This window comes from Gobio gobio, assembly GCF_949357685.1.
Source record: "Gobio gobio genome assembly, chromosome: 11".
NCBI lineage: Eukaryota > Metazoa > Chordata > Actinopteri > Cypriniformes > Gobionidae > Gobio > Gobio gobio.
This window is the reverse complement of record NC_137104.1, coordinates 45145808-45168820: the sequence shown is the minus strand read 5'-3', so window position 1 is coordinate 45168820 and position 23013 is coordinate 45145808. Positions and strand designations below refer to the sequence as shown.

The 23013-nt window shown below is 38.4% G+C and overlaps 1 protein-coding gene across 1 annotated transcript in view; it reads right to left on the bottom strand.

Moving 5' to 3' along the window:
* Positions 1-19396, bottom strand: part of stx1b (syntaxin 1B) — a 54231-nt gene extending 34835 nt beyond the window's left edge. The window contains exon 1 of the mRNA XM_079829416.1: positions 19093-19396. Coding sequence (XP_079685542.1) covers positions 19093-19122 — 30 coding nt within the window. The 5' untranslated portion in view covers positions 19123-19396. The remainder of the gene's footprint in view (positions 1-19092) is intronic.
* Positions 19397-23013: the final 3617 nt, after the last annotated feature.

Below are 23013 nucleotides of genomic sequence, written 5' to 3'. Positions count from 1 at the left end.
GTCATATCATGTGAACACAAAACCAGCCATTCTTGAGGCAGATTATTTGTACATTTCTGAATTTTAACCGAAGCGACTTGCACTGCTTTCAGGGTTTTCATTTCATTAGTTTTTGCATTTCCTATAAAAAATTTGCCTGGATGGCAGCCGAATTTAGCCCCACCCACAACATTTGAGGTCGGGAAGTTCGGTCTGGACGTTGTGGGGCAACTATGCTCGAACTAATTTTGACCAATCAAATTGTCAGGGCGGGCTTTATACGATGATGGACAGATGATCAACAGTAACGTAATCATTCACGTCACCAAAGAGCGCTTGGGTTGAATTCGTTCTAATCCTAAATGGAGAACTTGTTCGTATATGCATTCACCTTTACTATTTCTCTCAAAAATGATGATCGTGTTGGTAAGTACTCCGTGTATCCTTAAAATCTTTTTACAACACCGGCAAAGATCGTTTACACTCTTCTTCTTCCAACGTGCGTGCAGTTGAGATCTGTTGACAACTATGCGTCGTTCAACATATGTAAATTACTCTGTTGCTCTGATTGGTTGTAGGTCTATCCGATTGAGTGCAGAGGCATTTTCTTTCCTGGTTCGGTTGAAACACGCCTCATAATCATAGCCCAATGGAGCAAGTATTAGACTCATATTCGGACTAGATTCTGAGTATGATGACGTCAGGCTAAAAAAATTTTTTTTAAAAGATATATATATATATATATATATATATATATCCTTTATGTTTCAAGGTAGGTGTAGGAAATATGTACATTTCCTTCTGTGCAATCCAAATCTATATTACATATAGATATATAAAGAACCCTGATAGTGTTCTTTTTCACATAATATATTGGCTTTTCTTTTTAAAAAGAGCACCACTGTATGCTTGGGGATATGTCACATCTACTCATTGCCAGCCTTATGACAGATCCTCTGCTACAGCATAAGCAACCCAAGGTCATTATAGTCTATTTGGATACACTGCAAATGTCGGAGATTGATTTAAAGTAAGGGATATTATACAATCAGAAAGCCATTATCTCAAAATAAAGGCCGACAGGGTGATCAGGATCTGGTCTTGTACCACCCTGAGAGGGTTTTGCCATAATGACCGTATATGACTGTACATTACCCTGCTTGTTACACGGCTACTTAACAAAATAAATACATGGACATAAAATGTTTATTTGAGATTAAATTATTTAAATGAATCCTATACTTGTACAGTACAGGCCACAGAGAGACAAAACATAAGCACAGATGTGAGGGAAACTGCATATTTTACTTTGGATTATGTTGGTATTTTCAAAGAATGACCTCGCAACTGTAACAAACACAATGAATCAAGACTGTGCGTGACCTGAAGTTTATTATTTATAATTTATAATACTACTCGTATGTAGATTTCTGTGAACTGTGTAGACCCCATCTGTTTGCAATATGCAAAATCATTTACATGGCATAAGAATAGTGGCAAGCCTGTAAATAGATAAACTACAGCAAAGCATATAAAATCTAACTTGACTAGCTTCTACCAATTAAAAGAGGAATTTATGCACTAAATTCCATAGTTTTTGCATAGTTTCCCCCCATAGCCTTTAACATCAACAGGAAAATATGCTATTTATATCCTAACAGTGCATAATTATATAGTTTAGCATTTTGTCTCTGCACTCCCCAAACCAATCAGAACAGATCTGCGGCCCACCAGTTAACAACCACCTTAATACAGTAAGGATAAAAGATACTTAGGAAAAGCAACCATCAGCATACGTTTTAATATTTATACCTATGTCGAACACATAGGTACCTGCTATGGCTTAGGAAGAAAAAATGAATGAAAACTAAGGAAGTATGATGATCGGCATGTGGACCAGCAAACATATAGGCCCGGTTTCACTGCCAGGATTATTTTAATTAGGACATTTAATTGGATTTCATAAACATACCTTAGAAAAAAAACATTACTGGTGTGCATCTTGAGACCAAACAATGGCACTGACATAGTTTGAGATGTCAGTGCAAGTTGCTTTTAGTTAAAACAGCTCAAACATGTATTTAAGTCTGGGCTTGTCTGTGAAACCGGGGGATGAAGAGACCAGTAAAACCTGCTTCGACATCATCTATCTATCATTAGAGAGAAGTGGCAAATTACATGCTGACGATTCAGCACATGGAGACAAAGTATGGAGACATACTGCTGTACATAAGTCATTTTGAATATCGGCTAAGCCATGTCTAAAGACATTGAGTCCAAGAGATAAGTCCAATTTGCTTACCAGTTTTTCCATTTGCCCTAGTTGGATATGAACCCATTGGGCTAATGTTTGGACCACTCTCTCAGCCTGTGCTTTAGCATTTACATCTATGCATTTTGCAGATGTTTTTATCTATTCATGCATTCCCTGCATGGGAATTGATTCCTTGACCTCAGGACTGCTAGTCTCATGTGCCACTGTTTGAGCTACAGGAATATTAGCAGGATAAAATAACTTAAAATGCATAAATCTTCTATAAGCAAATTTCGAACTACACTAGCATAGGTTAAAGCTAACAGACAATAGCCGCTTTTCCACTGCGGGAACTTTCCCCAGGAACTAGGGACTTTGGGGTGGTACTCTGTGTTTCAACCGCAGGAACCGGGGTCTAAATAAAGTTCCAGGTAAACATTTCCCCCTCAAAACGGCCCTGCTTGTAGTCGTTTTTTTTAAAGTTCAGGAACTTTCGGGGGTGGGACTTGGGCACTGAACATGCTGATTGGTTGAGCTCACGCAGCATTTTATTTCAACCTAAAAGTCTGTTGCGGTGCGTGCAGTAAGAGTTGTTTGCTATTCGAATCAACAATTGAATTAAAAAAAATATTCAGACGAGATTCAGGCTTTATTAAATTTATTTGCGGAGGACCAAATCCAGTGGGCTCTGGAAAGTCGCACGCAGTCCTAAGTCACCAGACTAATCTTCATGGTACTTGCGATGGAAACCTAGACAGCAGCAGGTTTGAGGGAAAAAGAGTTCCTGGAACAAATTGTTCCGGGTAATTTCGGTGGAAACGTGGCTAATGACTTAAAGCAAAAAAAGCTTATTTTTATTGCATGAGGCCTTTAAGATGAAAACGTGGGCATTAGGATGAAGAGCAACACTTGTGTTTACTATTACATAAAAAATTGTGTTACACTTTATTTCGATGGTCCACTTTAGACATTCTACTAACTAAGTAACTTTTCAACTACATGTCAACTAGTCCTCGTTAGAGTATTAGTAGACTGTTATAGGGTTTGGTGTTAGGGTTCAGGTTAGTAGAATAAGTTGAGACATGTAGTAGCAAAGTTACTTACTTATAGCCAGTAGAATGCCTGTTGGGGAGCATCAAAATAAAGTGTTTGCAGATGTTAAGCAGACAGTCTAGTAATACTAATGAGGGCTAGTTGACGTAGTTGCAGTTACTTATAGTCAGTAAAATGTCTGTTGGGGAGCATCAAAATAAAGTGTTTGCAGATGTTAAGCAGACAGTCTAGTAATACTAATGAGGGCTAGTTGACGTAGTTGCAGTTACTTATAGTCAGTAAAATGTCTGTTGGAGAGCATTACAAAAAAGTGTTAGCGGATGTTAAGCAGACAGTCAAGTAAAACTCTGTTGAGGGCTAGTTGACATGTAGTTGCAAAGTTACTCAGACCATCGAAATAAAGTGTTACCGAAAATGATTTAATTTTAATTGGTTTACCTCCTAGGCTTTAAGAGTCCCATTGTTAACCAGCTTCAGACATGGCAAGTTTGCATTGGGACATCAAGTAAACAAGAATCCAAAATGCAACATATGCTGGTGACTAGAATGCTAACGGGGCTGTAGAAATATTGTTCCATATACATTTGAACATTTGTAAAGAACATTTGTAAAATAAATAAATAAACGTTTTTACTTATTTTGTAGGGCTTGCACTATGATTTCTGAATCCGTTTGTGAGAAATCCCAGTGGCACACTGTTGCCCTAATTCACCATGAACCTCAGGAGGTATTTAGCTCAGGTAATTGACTCACCTACATAGAACGTCTGAGATGAACAACTTACGTTTATGCATTTGGCAGATGCTTTTATCCAAAGTGACTTGCATTACATTTAGGGTTCTTGCCTTCCTCGGGAATCGAGCCCATGATCTTGATATTGCCAGCGTCATGCACTACCGCCTGAGCTACAGGAACTTATTCTGAGTATATGAATCCAGATCCTACACTGATATTTACCTTTAAATTATGCAGGGCCTACCTTTTATGCTGTCAAGATAAAATGAAATTTGTTGACTATGTTGTCACTAATAGTTTCCATCCTACTGAGCTGATTCTGCTAGACTGCGTCAATTAAGTTACTTTAGTTGCCCAGAATTTATATCCCACCTAGTGAAACAAATATAGTTAAATATTCACGTTTTCTGACTGGTTTTAATGGTATATTTTGCAAACCAACTGTACCATAACTAGACAGGAAGCCATTTTGCTTTAGTCGTTTTATTGGCGGTGTTAAAGACTGGTGGGTGGTGTGCAGCAGAGAGGACGTGACATTGTCCCTGCAATAAAACTGTCCTCACAATATACTGCAGGCATAGTCGTACCCACGCAGTGATTGGAATACAAACACGCATACAAACACGATTTGCGTATTTATGCATCTAGCTGTACATTGTTTTAATATGTCACCAAGTATCTTATTTTTACTCTTATTAACTGACTTGCACAATATGCAGTATGAAAATAATAGCTTCAGCAATGACGTAAAAGTTTCACACTCCCAAAAAAGCTTAAATGTGAGGTATGAAATGCAGCTATAGTTAAAAGGAAAATATTAATAATAATAATAAAAGATAAAATAGATGAGCATAAAATATGCCTCTTGTGAAATACTTATTTTTGTTATGTTTTAATAGTTATTTTATTCTTTATTTAACAAAAAAAAATTCTGACACATAAATTGCCCACATTCATAAGTTTTAAGAACGCACTGAATTGCTCAAGTGGTGCCTTCCCCGGAATGAATGTGTGTCAGTTTCAGTTTTTTCTTTGATTTATTTACCCACACTGCGATTGGAAAAAAGCCCTTGGCAGGGATCGAGCAATAGTGAGTATGCTTAGGATGCGAAAGCGAGAGTGTATGAGTGTGTGGCAGGGAGAATCAAGAGGAATAAGTGTGCAGCTGTAGGGGGAGGGTCAGGAAAGTGCAATGAGAGGGGGATGGGAGAGAGACAGACCTCCACAGGGAAAGAGAGAGTGATGGGGGAGGGAGGGGCGGAATGATGCGGAATAAGTTGTCACCGGAAAAGGACATTTAAAAAAAGTATCTCGTTCCAAGCAGGTGACCTGGACCTTCACTATAGCAGATACGGCAGGCTCTCTGAAATTTTCACTCGAATCTGTGCCGGGTTCTCTCGGAATAATGCGGTGAAAAATCAGGTGTGGGGGTAATGCAGAAGTGTCATAATCCTGCATCCCTGCCGTTGGCCCATCTGCGCTGAGGATGGCCATTGGCCACAGGCATCAGAAGTCCTTACAGCGTTAGACAGTAACCTCCTTTAGCCTCATAATACTGCATTAGTCGCTGTTGACAAACATGAGGAACCGCGAGAAGTGGTGGAAAATGTGATTATATTTCCAAAGTGAAAGTAAATCACATTCCTGCTCTGCTCTTTCGATATAATGGTGCATTCTGGGATAGAAAACATTTGAGGAATGGCATTACATTTTGCATCATGTCTAACAACACCAAATGATGTGCGTTCCACCAGTTCTGAGAACTGTAGAAAATATAAAAAAGAAAAAGAAATGATCAAGAGATTAAAAAATGATGATTAGCATGATTGTTGTTTTCGAATCACATTGCATGTGCCATGCAACCAATACTATTCCTATAGCAAAGTGATAGTTATTGCAAAACATGTTTTCCTTTATCCTTAATCACATTAAATTGATAATTTGATTAGATTCTATGCTTAATTATGGCAATGCAATGTATAATTACTGCATTCAATTTTGCATCATGTCTAGCAACACCAAGTTCCTTCAAGGGAACCTTCAATTTAAGGTAAACGTTGTGGCTGTAAAAACAAAACACAGGCAATAACTGTGTATAAAAGATGAGGAAGATTCATTATAGTGTGCATTTTGTGTTGGCTGGGGCATGATGTCCCCACTCTCCTTTCCACCCTAGGGACAGGGTTATTCCCAGTTCAATTGTGCTATAAACCGAGGCTAATAACAAGAAACTAAATAGACAGCTGATGAGTCCTTTGTCAAAGAACTAAAAGCATATATATGGTCATTAGAGTAACCTCATGCCATTAGAAATCAATTGTGAACAAGCCTAAATAAAAGACCATAAATCAAAAGAATCAAGGACTATTTAACTATTGGGCTGCTCAACAACTTCATTAACAAAAATAAATTAATAAAATATTCAACTTGTCCACAAAAGTCTTTAACACAGCATGACAGGTAAACTAGTAATAATTTCCTTGAACATTTAATGTTTTAATAAGGAAACAAATCATGAAAAAATATTTGTATGATAGTCACATTCATGTCAGTAAAATCAGACAAAAAGGTGCGATTGGGACTGACATCTCGACCACATACCAGTACTGATACATTTTTTTCCTGCTTCCCATTCGAATAGCCACTGCCTTTTCACATTAGTCAATAATGACTCGGGTATGAAAAATAACCATCTGGTTCAAATGACAGCAAGCCACTGGAGAATGAACAACAAAATTGCTGACTCATTCACTGGCCGCAGTCAATTTAAAGCATAAATTCACCCCTGAAACGTTTAAATCATGGCAAATCTTGCCGATCTATTGAAATTACCCATCAAGGCGGTATTTTGTGGGCATGACTAAAAGAAATTAAATCAGCGCTGGTCAGAAAGGGAAAACTGTGATTCAGTCTTAATGAAATCGAAAGCCCATGCAGCCTGACCTCAGTCTAACTTGCTTGATGTTGACGCTTGGCGTTGCTTACAAAAGATTATTCTGGTCTATTATGAATTTTCCATTACATGGTGTGAAAAATTACGCCACAGACGCAATATCATGGATGACGCTCTGCAGATGTTCATGTTTTATGAGGCAATCAGTGCTTTACTTCGACCATGACTAAGCAAAAATGTGAGTGAAATGTAGTTTAGTAGAAGGTCGTGTGAACATTTGTTCATCTGCAACTTCAATTTATATTCATCTTGCGCTTTTCCCATAGTCGGGTCTTTGTTGACCTTAATGATATTAGAGTCAATATTTCAAAAATTGCATTGCCATTCAATCCTGTAGTTCTTCAAAAGCCCAAAAAAGAAGGAAAATGGATCGATAAAAGAATGGATCAATACTAATGCTGTTATTGACAGGACCTCCCTCTTCAAATTCTTCAGTAATTTCCAAGACTGCTAATGGTGGAGCAACCATACGCAAAAAGGAAAAAAAAAATTCCAATTACTTCAGTGGGCGCCCACCCATATGTTAAGACAGATTAAAGGAACTGGCCATCCAGAAATTAAAATTCAAAATCATTTACTCACCCTTGTGTTGTCAAACCTCTATGACTGACTTTCTTCTGTGGAACACAAAAGAAATTTTGAAGAATGTGCCGGTGTCTTTGAAACCATACAGTAGCTTTGTCTGAGGAACAGACTGAAATTTAAGACTATTATGACACCTTTACAGTGATTTTGCATCATTCTTTGAAGTTTGAACGCATCTGTCCACATTAATTGTAACAGCACGGAAAAGAGCAACAAGCACATCAGTAAAAGTGAAAAATATATATTTCAAAAACAGTCATATTGGTTTGGAATGATATAAGGGTGAGTAAACGACAGATTCAACTCTTCCTTGGATGCTATTATGTATCCTGGTCTTAATTTGAGAAACTATAGAGGAGCACATCCTATACACATCAAACTTTAGTTCTAAAGTATCCTGACAATGTTTCTTAGCCTGGATACCAGGCGAACTTAGCCCCGCCCACAACATTTGAGGTCGGGAAGTTCGGTCTGGACCATAGACTGTAAAAAAATATGGACGTAGTGTCCGTGACGTCACCCATAGGATTCTGATGAGCCGTTCTGAAGCGCAAAGTAGGGACGAGATGGCCGTTGCCATCTTGGAAGCGCGTCATCGCGCGTCACTCCTGGATAACAGAAAATGGGCAAAAAGGCGGGACGTGGGCGGAGCTTAAGTGACGCGATGACTAACAGACAGCAGATAAATGGCTATCTACCTGTCACTCGAAGTGGCCACGCCCTTAATTATGCAGAACTTTAAGACTTTATATAATGTAAACGAATGAGTTATAAAAAAATTCACCCCCCTCACAGTTGTCATGAAGGGCAAAATGAGCCGGATAGACCAAAAGCACAATTTGTACCAGGCTGTAAACATGTTTTATTCTGCTCTAAAGTTGGCCATTTTAACATGGGGCTCAATGAGATTCTGCTCCCTTCTGGAGCCTGTCCCTAGCGGCCAGTCGATGAATTGCAGTTTGAGGCACTTCCGTATTGGCTTCAAGAGAAACTGCGGGAGGTTGCCGCTTGGTCTGGACTTGATCCGTTGTGGAGCAACTATGCTTGAACCAGAGCTGTTCAGACCAATCAAATTGTCAGGGCGGGCTTTATACGATGATGGACAGATGATCAACAGTAACGTATTCATCCACGTCACTAAAGAGCGCTTGGGTTGAATTTGTTTACTAAACGGAGAACTTGTTCGTATATGTATTCACCTTTACTATTTCTCTCAAAAATGATAATCGTGTTGGTAAGTACTCCGTGTATCCTTAAAATCTTTTTACAACACCGGCAAAGATCGTTTACACTCATCTTCTTCTTCTACTTCTTCCAGCGTGCGTGCAGTTGAGTTCTGTTGACAACAATGTGTCGCTCAACATACGTCACTTACTCCGTTGCTCTGATTGGTTGTAGGTCTATCCAATTGAGTGCAGAGGCATTTTCGCCCCATAATCACAGCCCAATAGAGCAGCATCAGACTCATATTCTGACTAGAATCTGAGTATGACAACGTCAGGCTAAATGTTTCCAGCACTGCTATTCTGAATCTACAGCGACACGGCAAAAAGAAACAGTTTTAGCTGAATTGTGTGTTTGCAGTCTGAATTAGCGAGATGCGAGTGCAAAAGATAAACAACCAGCTTTCTATTGCGTTGTCCTCACGAACATACATTGCTACCAGTGTTGCCTGATTTGCAAAGAAATGACTCTTTTGAGTCATTAAGCCGGTTCTGAATTAGTCAAAAAAAATAAATAATTCTGATCAGTCTGAATCAGCCTAATGACCACTGAGTCATAAGAACTGCAAAACTAGTTAAAAATGCACATCCAAAAGAGATTGCTTCAAATGATTATTAAAATATAAATGTTTTTTATGTTCATAGTTAAATTATTATTCAAGTACTAATAAAACTGTCCATACAGTCATTAAATAAACTAAACGTTATAAGAAATTAGATTTAGTTCTTATGATTACCATCCCAACTAACCAACTACAACCAGTAGAGTAGAAAGCTATATAGTAGAATAGCTATATCCTGTGGTCAGTGAATGTATAAATCCCCTACTGAGCATGTTTCATAACAATTTGACACACAAAGAAATATAATTGTTTAAATGTAAAAAACAAAATAGTCCATGACATTCAAATCTAAACCTGCTTAAACCAACCATGTTGGTTTAACATTAACCATGTTGCCAACCAACATTAACAGCAACCACAGCCATGTTTGTTTAACCATGTAAGATTAAAATGTCACAACTGTGACAAGTCTATCCTTATTTGCATTATTAGTATAGTAGTATCCTTAAAAAATTATACTTTAGAAATCTAAATAGAGATCAAATCAATAATGTAGACCCAAGTTGGCCAGACGTAGCTTATAATACTACAAGCTAACATGCTAGCAGATATCTTCATATCTTGTAGAAATGTTCAAGACTGAACCCAGATCTTTCATTCAGGATTAAAGTGCTACTTAAGTGTGTGCTAGTCCACTTATGCTTTGACTTCACTTTCCCGCAAGAACACGCCCCCTCAGTCTGAGTGGCAAAAGAGCTGCTGCATGAATGGATTTAATAGGAACAACTGTGAAAACGCAAGTAGAACAAACGATTATTAGTTTAAACTAAAGTTTGGACTCCATATAGTGTTCTTACAACTTATCGAATCGTGTTTCCTGACATTTATATGAGCCTGATTTCAACGCTGGGGAAATACAGGAAGCTAATTTTCCTTTGAATGCTTCATATAAATGCAATATAGGTAGGTCTAAATCCGGGTGATCGCTTATATCAATGTTATATATACTATATCGTCATATCGTTGTGTAGTTTATCTCAGTGTTTATTTAAAGGGAACTGGCTTTTTTATTTTTTATACTGTTGTCTGAGGTCAAATTATGACTTTCGCGTGGTTTTTACATTCAAAAACATCATAATGAATAAGTAATAGGCTATTTTCTACCCTGGTTTTGAGGCTCTCTCATGGAACGCTCAGTTTGTTTAGTGGGCATGTAAATGCCCACTGCTATGATTGGATAAGTTTTGCATATTATAATCAGCTTCTGCTCCCCCGTGAGCACATGTTAGGAATTGTTTTGAAAGCGTGTGGGAAAACGGCAAAATGTCTTTATCAAACAAACATAATGAATTATCTCTCATCCACCCGCAATTAATTGGAATGTTATTTTTTTATTACTTGGCCCGCCCGGTCGGTGGATATAACCGCGAACCGTGCATCACTAACACACACGCACGCATGCACAAGCCTCACTGCAGAGTCAGACAAATCAAAGCATGATCAAAACTTCTGCGATTGTATTTTTCCTTCAAATATCATGTCAAGAGAGTGAACAACGCACATCAAGAAAGGAATGTTATTTCACTATTTAAGATAACCCGTCGGGCAGGCCGGTGATACATTTTGGTAGCCCGTCTGGAAAACACATAGCCCCGGGACGGTGGGCTTTGCGAGCACTGGACCAAGTCTGATCACGAATCGCAGCACAATGAACCAACAACACCTCAAATAAAGGATCCTCCAGCCTGTGACAGCGTGCTAAGTTATGTTCAGTTAGACACGTATACATAATCAATATATATCAAACGATCTGTAACAATGCAATACTGTCACATATTAAAAAAACATATTTTACTCACATTAGTGTGATGCTTCAATCATTCATGTAATCTCATCCTGTCTGCAAATCCAGTCTCTTGTTTACAAACTAATCCGCGGTGAAATGAAGGAACAAACGCGCAATGTCTTACGCACGTGAGCTGGTTATTCATTCAAAATAAAGTTCATCCATGCATTCATAATATTGGAATCCGAATGAAGCTTATGCAGCATGTTTATTGCTTGGAAGTTCAATCCGGTTTAGCTCCACGTAGGCCTATAATCGGTGGGCGGGGCTACAGAATCAGGCGTACTACTTCTTCTGTTGAGGCGTCACTGCTTGGCACATTCTGAGATCGAGCGTTTGCTGAGCCTGGTGTCAATAAAAGCTTTTCTTTGACTAACAAGGAAGTTTTCAGCTCTGAAACTTACAGGATATTCTTATATTACGATGAACTTTTATATATCAAAGGCTGAAAGAAAAGTAGATTTCTCAATTCATGACCCCTTTAAAAACATACAATTATGCAGAATATAAGATGGTAAATATTTAATTGATGAGTTGTCAATACAATATATGACAATACAATATATAGGGTATGAGTTTACCCCAAAATTCAACAAATTGAGACAAAATGATAACTGCAAATCCATGTTTCGCTGCCTGGATTTCAGTTGTTTCTGTGAACTGCAGCGATCCATTTGCTTCTCTTTTCTGTAGCTTTCAGCAGTCTGTAAAAATGCCCCTCAGGTTTCTCGTCAAATCTATTTGTACCGTCAATCCCATTTTAGTTGTGTTTTGTGTGTTTTTCGCAGCATTCACACCGAAAACGAATGCTGCCGGTCAGTCGTTTTGCCACTCGGTGGGCATAACCGCAGTCATTCCGGCCGACGGTGGCGTCACGTGCATACCCTCTGTAGAATGCAACCAATGCCACATTTCTGCTAAATCTGGTTTTAGTCTATAAAGAATCCTCAAACAGTCCTTCAACTACACTTAAACCTTTAATCATTTTAACTCGCCTGTATCATTCAGCCCCAGTTCCCACACAGTTACAAATCACTAACAAGTTTTAAGTGGAAACATTGCAGTTTAATCTCTGAGCATCCTCACCAAATGCTGAGATTTTTATATGCAAAAAGAGCCAACCAAATCAGTTTAAGCTACCGGTGCAATGTCACTGCTCAAAATTCATTTTATAGTATTACAAAGCAGTTTTACCCCATTCCTGTGCATCTGCAAATATTCACAGTGTATATTTAGCGCAATAACCCAACAACTGAATCATTAAACCTTCATTTATCTGCTAATCAAATGTCTTTATGATGCATCTCATTCATCCTCCATCTGTTACAGTACCTGTGGCCAACACTGCTTATCCCTTTTCATTTTCTCCACTCTCTACCTCATCTTTCCATTCAGCCTTATCTGAGATTTGGGGAAATTCCACCTCCCTCCCTAACCTTACTGCAGTTTCATGCCCGCAGTGCTTTATTCTTCCCTTTTCCCACTGACACAGCCAAATCCGTGACCTATCTTGACCCATCTGTTGCATCTGTTGTTGGGCAGCGGCCAACTTCACATATGTAGCCGTATATTCCACTCTCCCTCTCTCTGCCAATTATTATCTACCTGTTCCGGCCCCGTCGGCTGACAAGACACCAACTGAGTTCACTTTCCCCATGAGCTCAGCTCTTGCTGCAGTCAGCTGTAGTATCATTCTGATACTTTCTCTGTGTGTCGCGTCGGCTACCGGGGTTCCCTGCTTCCATTCCATCTGTCCAGAGAATTAATACCCCACACGTTCTAAATAAAACCTTTTTGAGTATCTAATAGGTTAGCAACCAATCGACTCAGAAATGAGCGCTTGTTTTGGGGTTTAGCATTCATAAAAACCTTTTTAATTTTATTACATTAAGCATTATGTTTCCTCTAGTTTAGACATTCGTTCTAGTGCAATCACTAAATAAAATGCAACCAGTTATGTTCCATTTTTATATAAACCTACTGATTTGCAGTAGCAGTTTTTGCATAGTCATACAAAAATATCTAATAATATCTGTTCATTTTTTATTATTTATTTTCTTCCTTTTTTTTTTGAGAAAATATATCACATCTGCACCAAGTATTGTGAAATGAAGTATGCCATTGAGTTTACGGTGCAGCTGAATTGTATCTATTAGCACTCATTTAGTATCAATTAGCACAATGTGTCTGACCTCTCCTTTTCTGGACAAAACTGGGCAAGATACAGTATGGGATGCTTTCCTGGAGCTTCTGAGTAAATTAGGTATTAGGTTGCAAAATTTCCAGTCAGTCCACACCTGCGGTTTTACTCCAAATAATAATCTGGATATCATGTTCATTGCAAAACATATTATGATAAAAAAACAAATTCTTTATATAGCATGCTTTCTACAAATACTGTACTCATCTCTCAACAAGAGTAAGTGGCTTCACTGTAAAATCCAACAGTGATTCTAACTAACACTTTTTAGTTAACTTTACTTAATGTCTTAAGTTAATTGTAAAAATCTAGTAATATGTACTGTTCACATACTATTCCTTGTTTACTCAGAAAACCCAAGTTAAGATGAATTGATTGGTTTGAGTGCCATTTTGTCAAACAAAAACAAAAACTCAACATTTGGTCACCGTTATGGTGATCAGTGTTCCGCTTGGTTGGCCACTTGGGACATTCATATTATTGTAATTATTTTCCTATTGATGCAGCAATGCAGAAAATAAATTACAGTTATTTGGTTTCAAAGGAAGAGAAGTAATAAATAGGTTGCTTTTAAAAGTTGACCTAGCTTCTAAATGAAAACTTAACTATGGTTAAGGATTTAGTCAGAAATTAGGTTAACTTTTTAAAATGAACCTATGTAATATGTCCCTTTATGTTGCATAATGATCGTTTGCAATTTTATTGCAAACACTTACGTCATAAACGCCTTGTGAAACTTTTAATTGGGTTGATACAATCCCTCTATATTTGTAACAATATCTTGCAGTTGACCATGCTTGAGTCACACACAGACTTCAACATGCAAAACATAACAATGGTAACTATACTAAGTCAAGAGTAAATCTAAAATACAAGATCAAGTACTCTCTACAATTCTTTTTTGGGTTACTAGAACTCTTGTAAGTGAACTATACACTCTAAAAAATGCTGTGCTAAAAACAACCCGAGTTGAAAATGGACAAACCCAGCAATTGGGTTGTTTTAAGCAAACATTTGCAAACATAGCAAACAACTGCTGGGTTTGTCAATTTTCAACCCAACTGGGGTTGTTTTTAACCCAGCATTTTTTAGAGTGTACTAACTAAGCATTTGTAAGCACAACATACTATTCCTATTTCACTTTACTTGTTTTTTTAAGGCAATCGGTTTGCATGCTTTTTTTTAAGTAAGTCTAACTAATTAGATTTAACAGTATTCCAACACAAATATTAAAACGGGTCTTAATTCTTAATGTATTGGTATTTAATGCTGTTTTGCTTGCTTGTTCGTTTATTTTGATGCACAATATATTACATTTTCCCTACATTTTGCATATTCTAACCTATTCATTACCCAACTAACTGAGATATACATATCATGTGGTAAACCACGTCCTGCATTCAACTGATCTGAGAAAAGTTCTTCAGTACAGTCTAAATATGAATTTTAATATTCAATCCAATATTCAGTGTTCTCAGAACATTTCAATATTTAAACACTGAGCCTATACTAACAAGCTACAACATCCAGACATATCTTGTAACTTATTCGGCTTTTAGCTTGGGTCTGGCAAACATGACAGTCTGACAGGTTATTCATTAATAATTCACTCAAAAATGAAAATTGTCATTTACTCACCCTCGTGAGTTTTTTTTTCCTGTGAGAAATAGAAGATATTCTGAGAAATGTCTCAATATTTGGTCCATGCAATGAAAGCCAACAGTCACAAAGGCAAACCGTCTTCAAAATATCTTCTTTTGTGTTCAGCAGACAAAAGAAAGTCAGACAGGTGTGGAAATGACCATTTTCATTTTGGATTGAACTATCCTTTTAGTATTCCATACTCTGAAGGCACAACAAAAACGTGTTTCACATTCAATAATGCGCCACCACCTATATCGTTTAAATTAGTTGTTGTAAATATGACTTCACCTCTCAAGCCTTTTAGCTGAGAGGCAGAGAAAGAAAGAGAGAGAGAGAGAGAGAGAGGGTGAGAGACACAGACATTCAACCTTGCCTCTCTCAAGGACATTACAGGGCACAGTGAAGCACAGCAATACATTGTGCATGTTTAGTATCATGGTTTGGAACCATTTTGTTCAAATGTTATGCTTTTTAATAATACTTATTGCATGCTTGCTCTGTCACACTAATGCTCCAATGCTGACATGAGCTGTATCCGCTTTTCAAAAGAGACAGTCATCACACGGCATCACTCATGAAAAGACTTCTCAGTTGTAGACCGTATGCTTATGATATGGAATTATCTGTTTATTATCATATATTAGGGGAGACAGAGGCTGTCACATATTTTACTCTGGTGAATATTTCTTAGGGTAGATTTATTTTTGAAAGTCAATTTCAGTACAGGCTGATGCCTTATAAAATCTTGGTTTCAAATAAGCTACTGAACATTTCCACTGCCAAGGAAAAAGGTTCAATCAAGACACACTGACCTTCTGTGGTATAGCAGGCATGTTGTCACACTATAAAGAGGAATGTGCCATTAAACGGCCTATAGACCCTTTTCAGATTTCCTGGTTCCTCAGAGTGGAAGTCGTCATAGTTGGGTTAAAGGAAAACATTCCGCTTTTTTTGAAAATAGGCTCATTTTCCGACTCCCCTAGAGTTAAACAATTGAGTTTTACCGTTTTCGTATCCATTCAGCCGATCGAAATCCATGCATAGCTTTTAGCATAGCTTTTAGCATAGCTTAGCATAGATCATTGAATCTGATTAGACCGTTAGCATCTTGCTCAAAAATGACCAAAGACTTTCTGTATTTTTCCTATTTTAAACTTGACTCTTCTGTAGTTACATCGTGTACTAAGACCGACGGAAAATGAAAAGTTGCGATTTTCTAGGCCAAAATGGCTAGGAACTATACTCTCATTCCTGTGTTATAATCAAGGAACTGTGCTGCCGTACCAATGATATTACGCAGCGCCTGAAAATAGGCTAACTTCCGTCAACATAACCAACGTGACAACCTGCTTACACAGGGAGCGTGCTGGGGACTATTTTCAGGTGCTGTGCGTAATAGCATTGCACCGGCTGCCCCCATGGTACGGCAGCAAAGTTCCTTGATGCTAACGGTCTAATCAGATTCAATGATCTATGCTAAGCTATGCTAAAAATGCTACCGCCAGACCCTGAGATCGGCTGAATGGATTTGAAAACTGTAAAACTCAACTTTTTAACTCTAGGGGAGTTGGAAAATGAGCCTATTTTCAAAAAAAGTGGAGTGTTCCTTAACTTTTATAGCGGTGAATGAGAGAATATATTAATTAAAAAAAAATGTTGTGTGCCCATTTGCTCAAATAGCAAAAGAAAAAGGCCACAATAGTGATTTCACAACTTTCAGAAAGAGGGGAAAAAATAAAGTGAGATTGATAACGGCAGTCAAAAGAGAGAAATATGTTCATTTTTACCATCACTCCCATAGACGCTGTATTAGAAACTCCCTCACAGCAGTAATTTGTAATTTGATGCAAATAAAATACAAAGTATTAGTGTTATAAATGTACATACATAAAAAAATAAAAATAAAAAAAATACACAAAACTTTGCTGGATTTGCGTCATCACAGTCTGTGAAAAGGGTCTATTCGTTTTTCTGCCTATATTTAAACAGTAAGACAGTTATGAAACATCAAAAGTGTGAAAGGTTAATGTATAATTATACATTATTTGTACATTTTTTGAACTTGGTGCTTGAAACCAATTGTCTAATTCAACTTTTGAGAGAAAATAGCCTGTGTGACAACTTCTGTGCGACAACTAGCCCCAGATCCACAGGTCTAATGTCTGGATCAAATGATCTGCCGTTGATATTCTGTACAAATGTTCTGTGCAATCGTAATAAAATAAGTGTGCTAATTATCCGAACGAGGCTGTTGTGGTGACGTCTTCACTGGGGTACAGATGAAAGTCATAAATCTACAGTCCTTGTAATGTGACATTTTATTTGACTTTTTTTCCTGAGCCAAAGGTTTGCTTTGGTCACTGTGGAGCATAATGCTTTCCCGGCCCAATTTCATGAGAAATACTTCAGGCTGTAATTATCCCATTCAATCTTACTCATTCATTTAATGTCAGATCTCTCCCCTATACAAATGAAACCTAATATCGAAAGGGGCAAGGTCAATGAATTCTGTCTGATTTATCCTTGCTTGTCTCCACTATGCATAGACACGCTCGCCCTGCGCACGCCCACAGTCCAAGGAACCCGTGCACTTCCCTCACCGCGCGACCAATACGTCACAGTGATGTTGACGATTACATAAAATTCGATTATTGCCCAATCATGTCGCATCACACTCGCGTGGAACTACTAACACCTTTAGACGCAAGACTAATGATATATATGTTTAAAAAGCACTGTGGCCGCGCCAGCGTACCCTGCTCGCGCGGCTTTGGGGAGTCTGCACGCGCATCACGAATAATTGCGAATTCTGTAAATCCAATTATCTGTAGATTACATTTCTACGTTGCGTCTGATAAGCAACGGCTGATATCAGATGCTCCGCGTCTCCGGGGGAATAAGGGAAGTCTTGGGCTGATTCCGGTCGGGGTTTTGCACAAATGACTTTTTATGATGAAGCAAGTGGCTCCCCGAGAAAGGTGCGCGTCTTTGGGCTTGGTTGTGAAGTTGCCGATATTTTTACAAACATGTTAATATCTCTCTTACACCCCCCACCCCTTTCGCTCCCTCGCAAGCGCGCTACACGCGCATACACTGATGAGTGCAGTGCATTGGGTTCAGGCGTTTCCTTTTACGATATTCCATTGATCTCCGGCGACGGAAAATTCGTGGAGGTTGGGCGACGCATTAAAGTCTCAATGCCCACCTTCGATAGGCTATTACTGAGAAATTTAATAAAATAAAAAATATTAAGTCGCTATACCGCCGCGACTACAAATAGAAATACTTTGGCGGCCATGTTGTATTCGTTTAGCTCAATTGGGCAATATGTGCAACAATATTACACCCTTTCATATTTAATATAGGGGCTAGGAACGGAACAATGCGTGCTGCAATAATCGCACATCCCATCTAATGATCCAAATGCGTCCGATGGAGAATACATGTAACCAGGATGGAGATTTAGTGAAGATGCTCAAAATTCCCTGGTGCAGAAGGTAATAGGGCACGGAACAAGGGAACCTGTTCGGATGAATGCTATTTTCGTTTAACAAAAAAAAAAAAAAAAAAAAAAAGGTATAGGATATGAATAATTAATCACGGTGGTGATCATGGAATTAGATATTGGGATGGTGCGTATCAGTGTAAGGATACTGCCTAACTATCCGCAGCAGTCTATACCCTAGATCACACACTCCTGGGCGACATGCATCAAAGGTAGTCTGTATGCATGCTAATGTGGGGGGGCTCATTTCGCGAATTACGCCATATAACCCGATTTGATCGATAAATCGATCCATCGCACATGGAACAGCGCTAGCGTGAGAGCCGCTATTAAAAGCATAATAGCCTATATGTGCGATGTGGTAGACGGTTACATTTGTAAGTGCATACAGGAAAAAAAAGATAAACGGGAGATAAAATATCGGGAAATGTACCATGCCCATAAAAGCTCAACCGTGAGCAGTGAGATGTCAGCTGCTGACGCCCGGCTGCGGTGAGGAGACGGAGAATATGGGAGGAGATGAACGATAAAGCATCAGAAATACAGACTTACACTTCGTAGTTCCTGCGTGCGATCCTTCATTTTTCCCCGCCGTGCTGGCCAAAAATATCGCTTGAGATGTCCGCTGCGTTCGTGTATTTATTATTAGCAAATGTCTGGGCTCCTGTTTAATTTCCCACGGATTTCGGTGATTTCAGGGAAAAAAAGAGCGCCCTGTTCTTCCCCTCTGCACTATTTCACGCCTTTTTTCCTTTCCCCTGTTCCTGGTTCTGTGATGGTGTGTCCTCCGTGGCGGTGCAGTGATGCCCCGCAGCGCGCTCTGACTCCAGCACACGAATGCGATTCCGAACGCGGTACTGATGCTGCAAAAAAAAAGAGAGGTGGGGGGAGGGGAGCGATGCAGAGGGCTGGAGGGCTTCTGCGCATGCGCCGCCGTCTCACTTTACCTGCTGCCCCTCCCCCATTCCGCTCGCTTGCTGTACTGCGCGTCTCCGCAGCGCGTGAAGTGATAAGTAGGGAACTGTAGTTTGTTTTAGGCGGGATACAAAACCAGGAGCCTCCTGTAGGCCTGACGAAATAACCGACGCGGGTCTGTTTCATTCTAATGGAGGGGAACGGGGTAGGTCTCATTGAAAATCACAATGCGTTCTGAACCTTTAAAATCTGAATTCCCTTTATTCAGTGTGAGGTATCAATTTACCTCAGATCGCAAATATCACAATCACGATGAGTAGGCCGTTCCAAAGAGAAATGCACGGTTACAGAGAGAACATGACACGGTCAACACATTAATCTACAATATTGGGAATAATACAAATAAAGGGAGAATTTCAACCAGTTTTAGCCTACTAGAATGACGTCTTTCCAAAAGAACCACAATAGTCAGTGGGTAACCAACATGTAAAATGGGACTTAATTGATGAGCAATACAATTTTTTTCTTTCTTTTTGATCAAATTCAAGTACCAAGCCAAATATTGTTGATATTGAATACATTTAGAAGGCTATTAAGTGGACTTTTTGGGATATCTGAAGATAAAAGTGGGAAAATATATCCATTCAATGCTTGAACACCATTATTTTGAACATTTAATATGCCCTGAGCTGTAAATGATCAGATTTCTGATTAAATTACATAACATCAAACTTTTAACAAGTTCTGTTTGCATGGGACTGCTTGTGCCTTTCAGCATTTTTGCGCATGAGAAGAAGAAAGAAAACACTAATACATTTACTTTTAAATAAATACATACATTTGTATAGTTTTCTTTGAAGATTGTGATATGCACATCTTCATTTAAAATAAAAAATCTCCCTTTTCTTTTTAGAAATGTCTAATCAAATTCTTATGTCATTTTCTAATGATTAATTCTCTTGATAGAGCATCAGTATTAATAAACATATTTTAAATGATATTTAATTTAGCCTAATAATAATAATTCTAGACTTATGGACATTATTAGTAACCATTACCCAAAAATGGCATCTGTGAAAAGGAAAGTAGTTTTATAGGAGGAACAATGTATTCGATTTTGATGAAAGATTACAAAGACCACAACGTCAGGGCAAGGGACATGCATTATAAAAGTAAATGCGGACATTTTGGATTTCATGCCGACTTTAGGATTTTGAACAAGGCCGTCAACCTTGCCGTCAAAAGTCATTTATTTTTATTTTTATAAAGCATAAAGTATCAGAACAGTGAACGAAATTCTAGGTCTAATTCTAGTTGGACTATAATTTGCAAATAATATTAGCATTCATTTGCGTAAAATATTTCGTTAGTCTTGAGATTCTTCCCGTTAGTGAATAAATGCATAGATCCGCTGATAACATTTGAATTCCTTAGTGGTCTGGTGGTAGAGTTTTTGTAAACTGTGTCGAAGTTTACAGGTTCTAATCCGCCCCCATATAATTTTTCTTCATTAAAACAGGGCTCGACATTAAGCCGGTTCACACGCTTGTCCTTCGGACAAGTAAATCTGTCATTCACTTGTCCGAGTATAAAATTTGCTTATCCAGATTTTGTTTGTAAATATAATCTATTCTGAAGCAATATTCTCACCAGCGTTCAATCAGCTTTGACATATGTAAATATGCATATTTGGGATTTTTTTTACCTTTTTATAAAGGGCATTTTTCGATAATCTTATTAAATATAGGCTATGCTTCAGCTTTCCTTTTTTATTCTTAAATTTGATCTATACATTAAATTAGAATAAGACACTATAAGCTGTTACCAATCAAATTAAATAATTTACACTGAAAAATTACAACTGCATTAAATAATATTATGAGATTATTTTAAATATTTTTGAATATACAAATAAGAAATGTTGGAAAGATGAAACTAAACCACCAGTAGGTAGCAGCAGGTGACCGTCTTAATGAGCGAGTCATTGAGTCGATTCGTTCAAACGGCTGATTCATTCAAGAATTAGGCGGTCGTTTACGAATAGGTCATTGAATCTTTGATTCAACCGATTCATTCAAATGCTGAATCATTCAGTAACACGCTGTTGCTGTGAGATGCGTTACGGTTCTGCTGCGATATTTGTTTGGAACTATTTTCGCTGCTGAAATCGAACAAAAACAGTCCATATTGCATCTAAAATGTAAGTGACTTAATGTTAATTAATTGTTTATGGAACTGGCGTATGAAATCAGTGTCATTTTCAGTCGTGATGGTATTCAGGAAAACAACACTCTTGTTAGTGTGATGTTGCTTAACTGTATCATATGTTATAAATATAAAAACTACACTATTTTAACCGTGTATGTTAACTGAGTTTCTTTGTATGAGCGGCACTCATTTGTTTTCGTCCTCGAGAGGCTGCACGAGCCTCAACAGGATAACCTTGTTAACGTCAGTTCGTTTTTATATATATCCACTATCGATCTCCACTTACACTAACTGAATGCAGAATCATTCTTGCACTTTGGTGATTCCCTAGTTATTTTTTGTTTGGACGTTTTACTCAGGATACTTGTCCGTTGGACAAGTAAAATTATTTTTCACTTGCCCCTTCAAAAAATCCACTTGTCCCGGACAAGCGTTAATGTCAAGCCCTGATTAAAATCAAAGATGTTTAATGAGTGTATGTTAACAGCATGGACACGTTTGTGTGCATTTTGTTGTGATTTCACCGGAAAGACACACAGACTTTAGCTTATTCACCGTATCCCCCAGAGTTAGATAAGTCCATACATACCTTTCTCATCTCTGTGCGTGTCATAACTCTGTCTGACGCACCCACCGCTAGCCTAGCTTGGCACAAAGACTGGAGGTAAACGGCTCCAGCTAGCGCTACTGCTCAATAAGTGACAAAATAACGCCAACATTTTCTTATTTACATGTTGTGATGTGTAAAGTTGCATTGTGTACTAATGGTGCGTTCACACCGGACGCGATTCGCGCGAATAATTCGCGCTAATCGCGCGAAGGTGGACGCTTGAACATTTTGAGTTTACTCGCTTCATTCACGAGTGAAATTCGCGTTAATCGCGCGTGACATTCACTGCACAACAGATGCGAATTCGCGTCATGGGCGGGGTTTCTGCCAGCCGGCTCGTCTCGTTGAGAAATGGCTGACATGGGCTGTGTTTACACGTCTGTTTTTGTTAAAATCTACTGTTAATGTGTGACAAAACGTAGTTTTAAGAGTTTTTCAGTCGATAATGTAGTTGTTTAAAGCTCAAATCTGTGGTTTATTTATATAAAGAGTGCCTATTTGAACATTTTATCTGCCGTTTTCGGAGTTGTGAGCTCCAGCGGATTAGCGACGTTCAGCACATGTCAACGCCGGCGAGGGCAACCTTTCCTCGGCCAGTCCTTCTGCCGTCTGCCGCTGGCTCTGATGTCTCTGTGGCGTCTCGAGCTATAATTCGTCTTGTAACAGGCGATCTTTGGTCTCATGGATCTATAATTTGTTCCCTGGCAAATCGTTTAGGATGAGGGCAAAGTGAAGTTTAA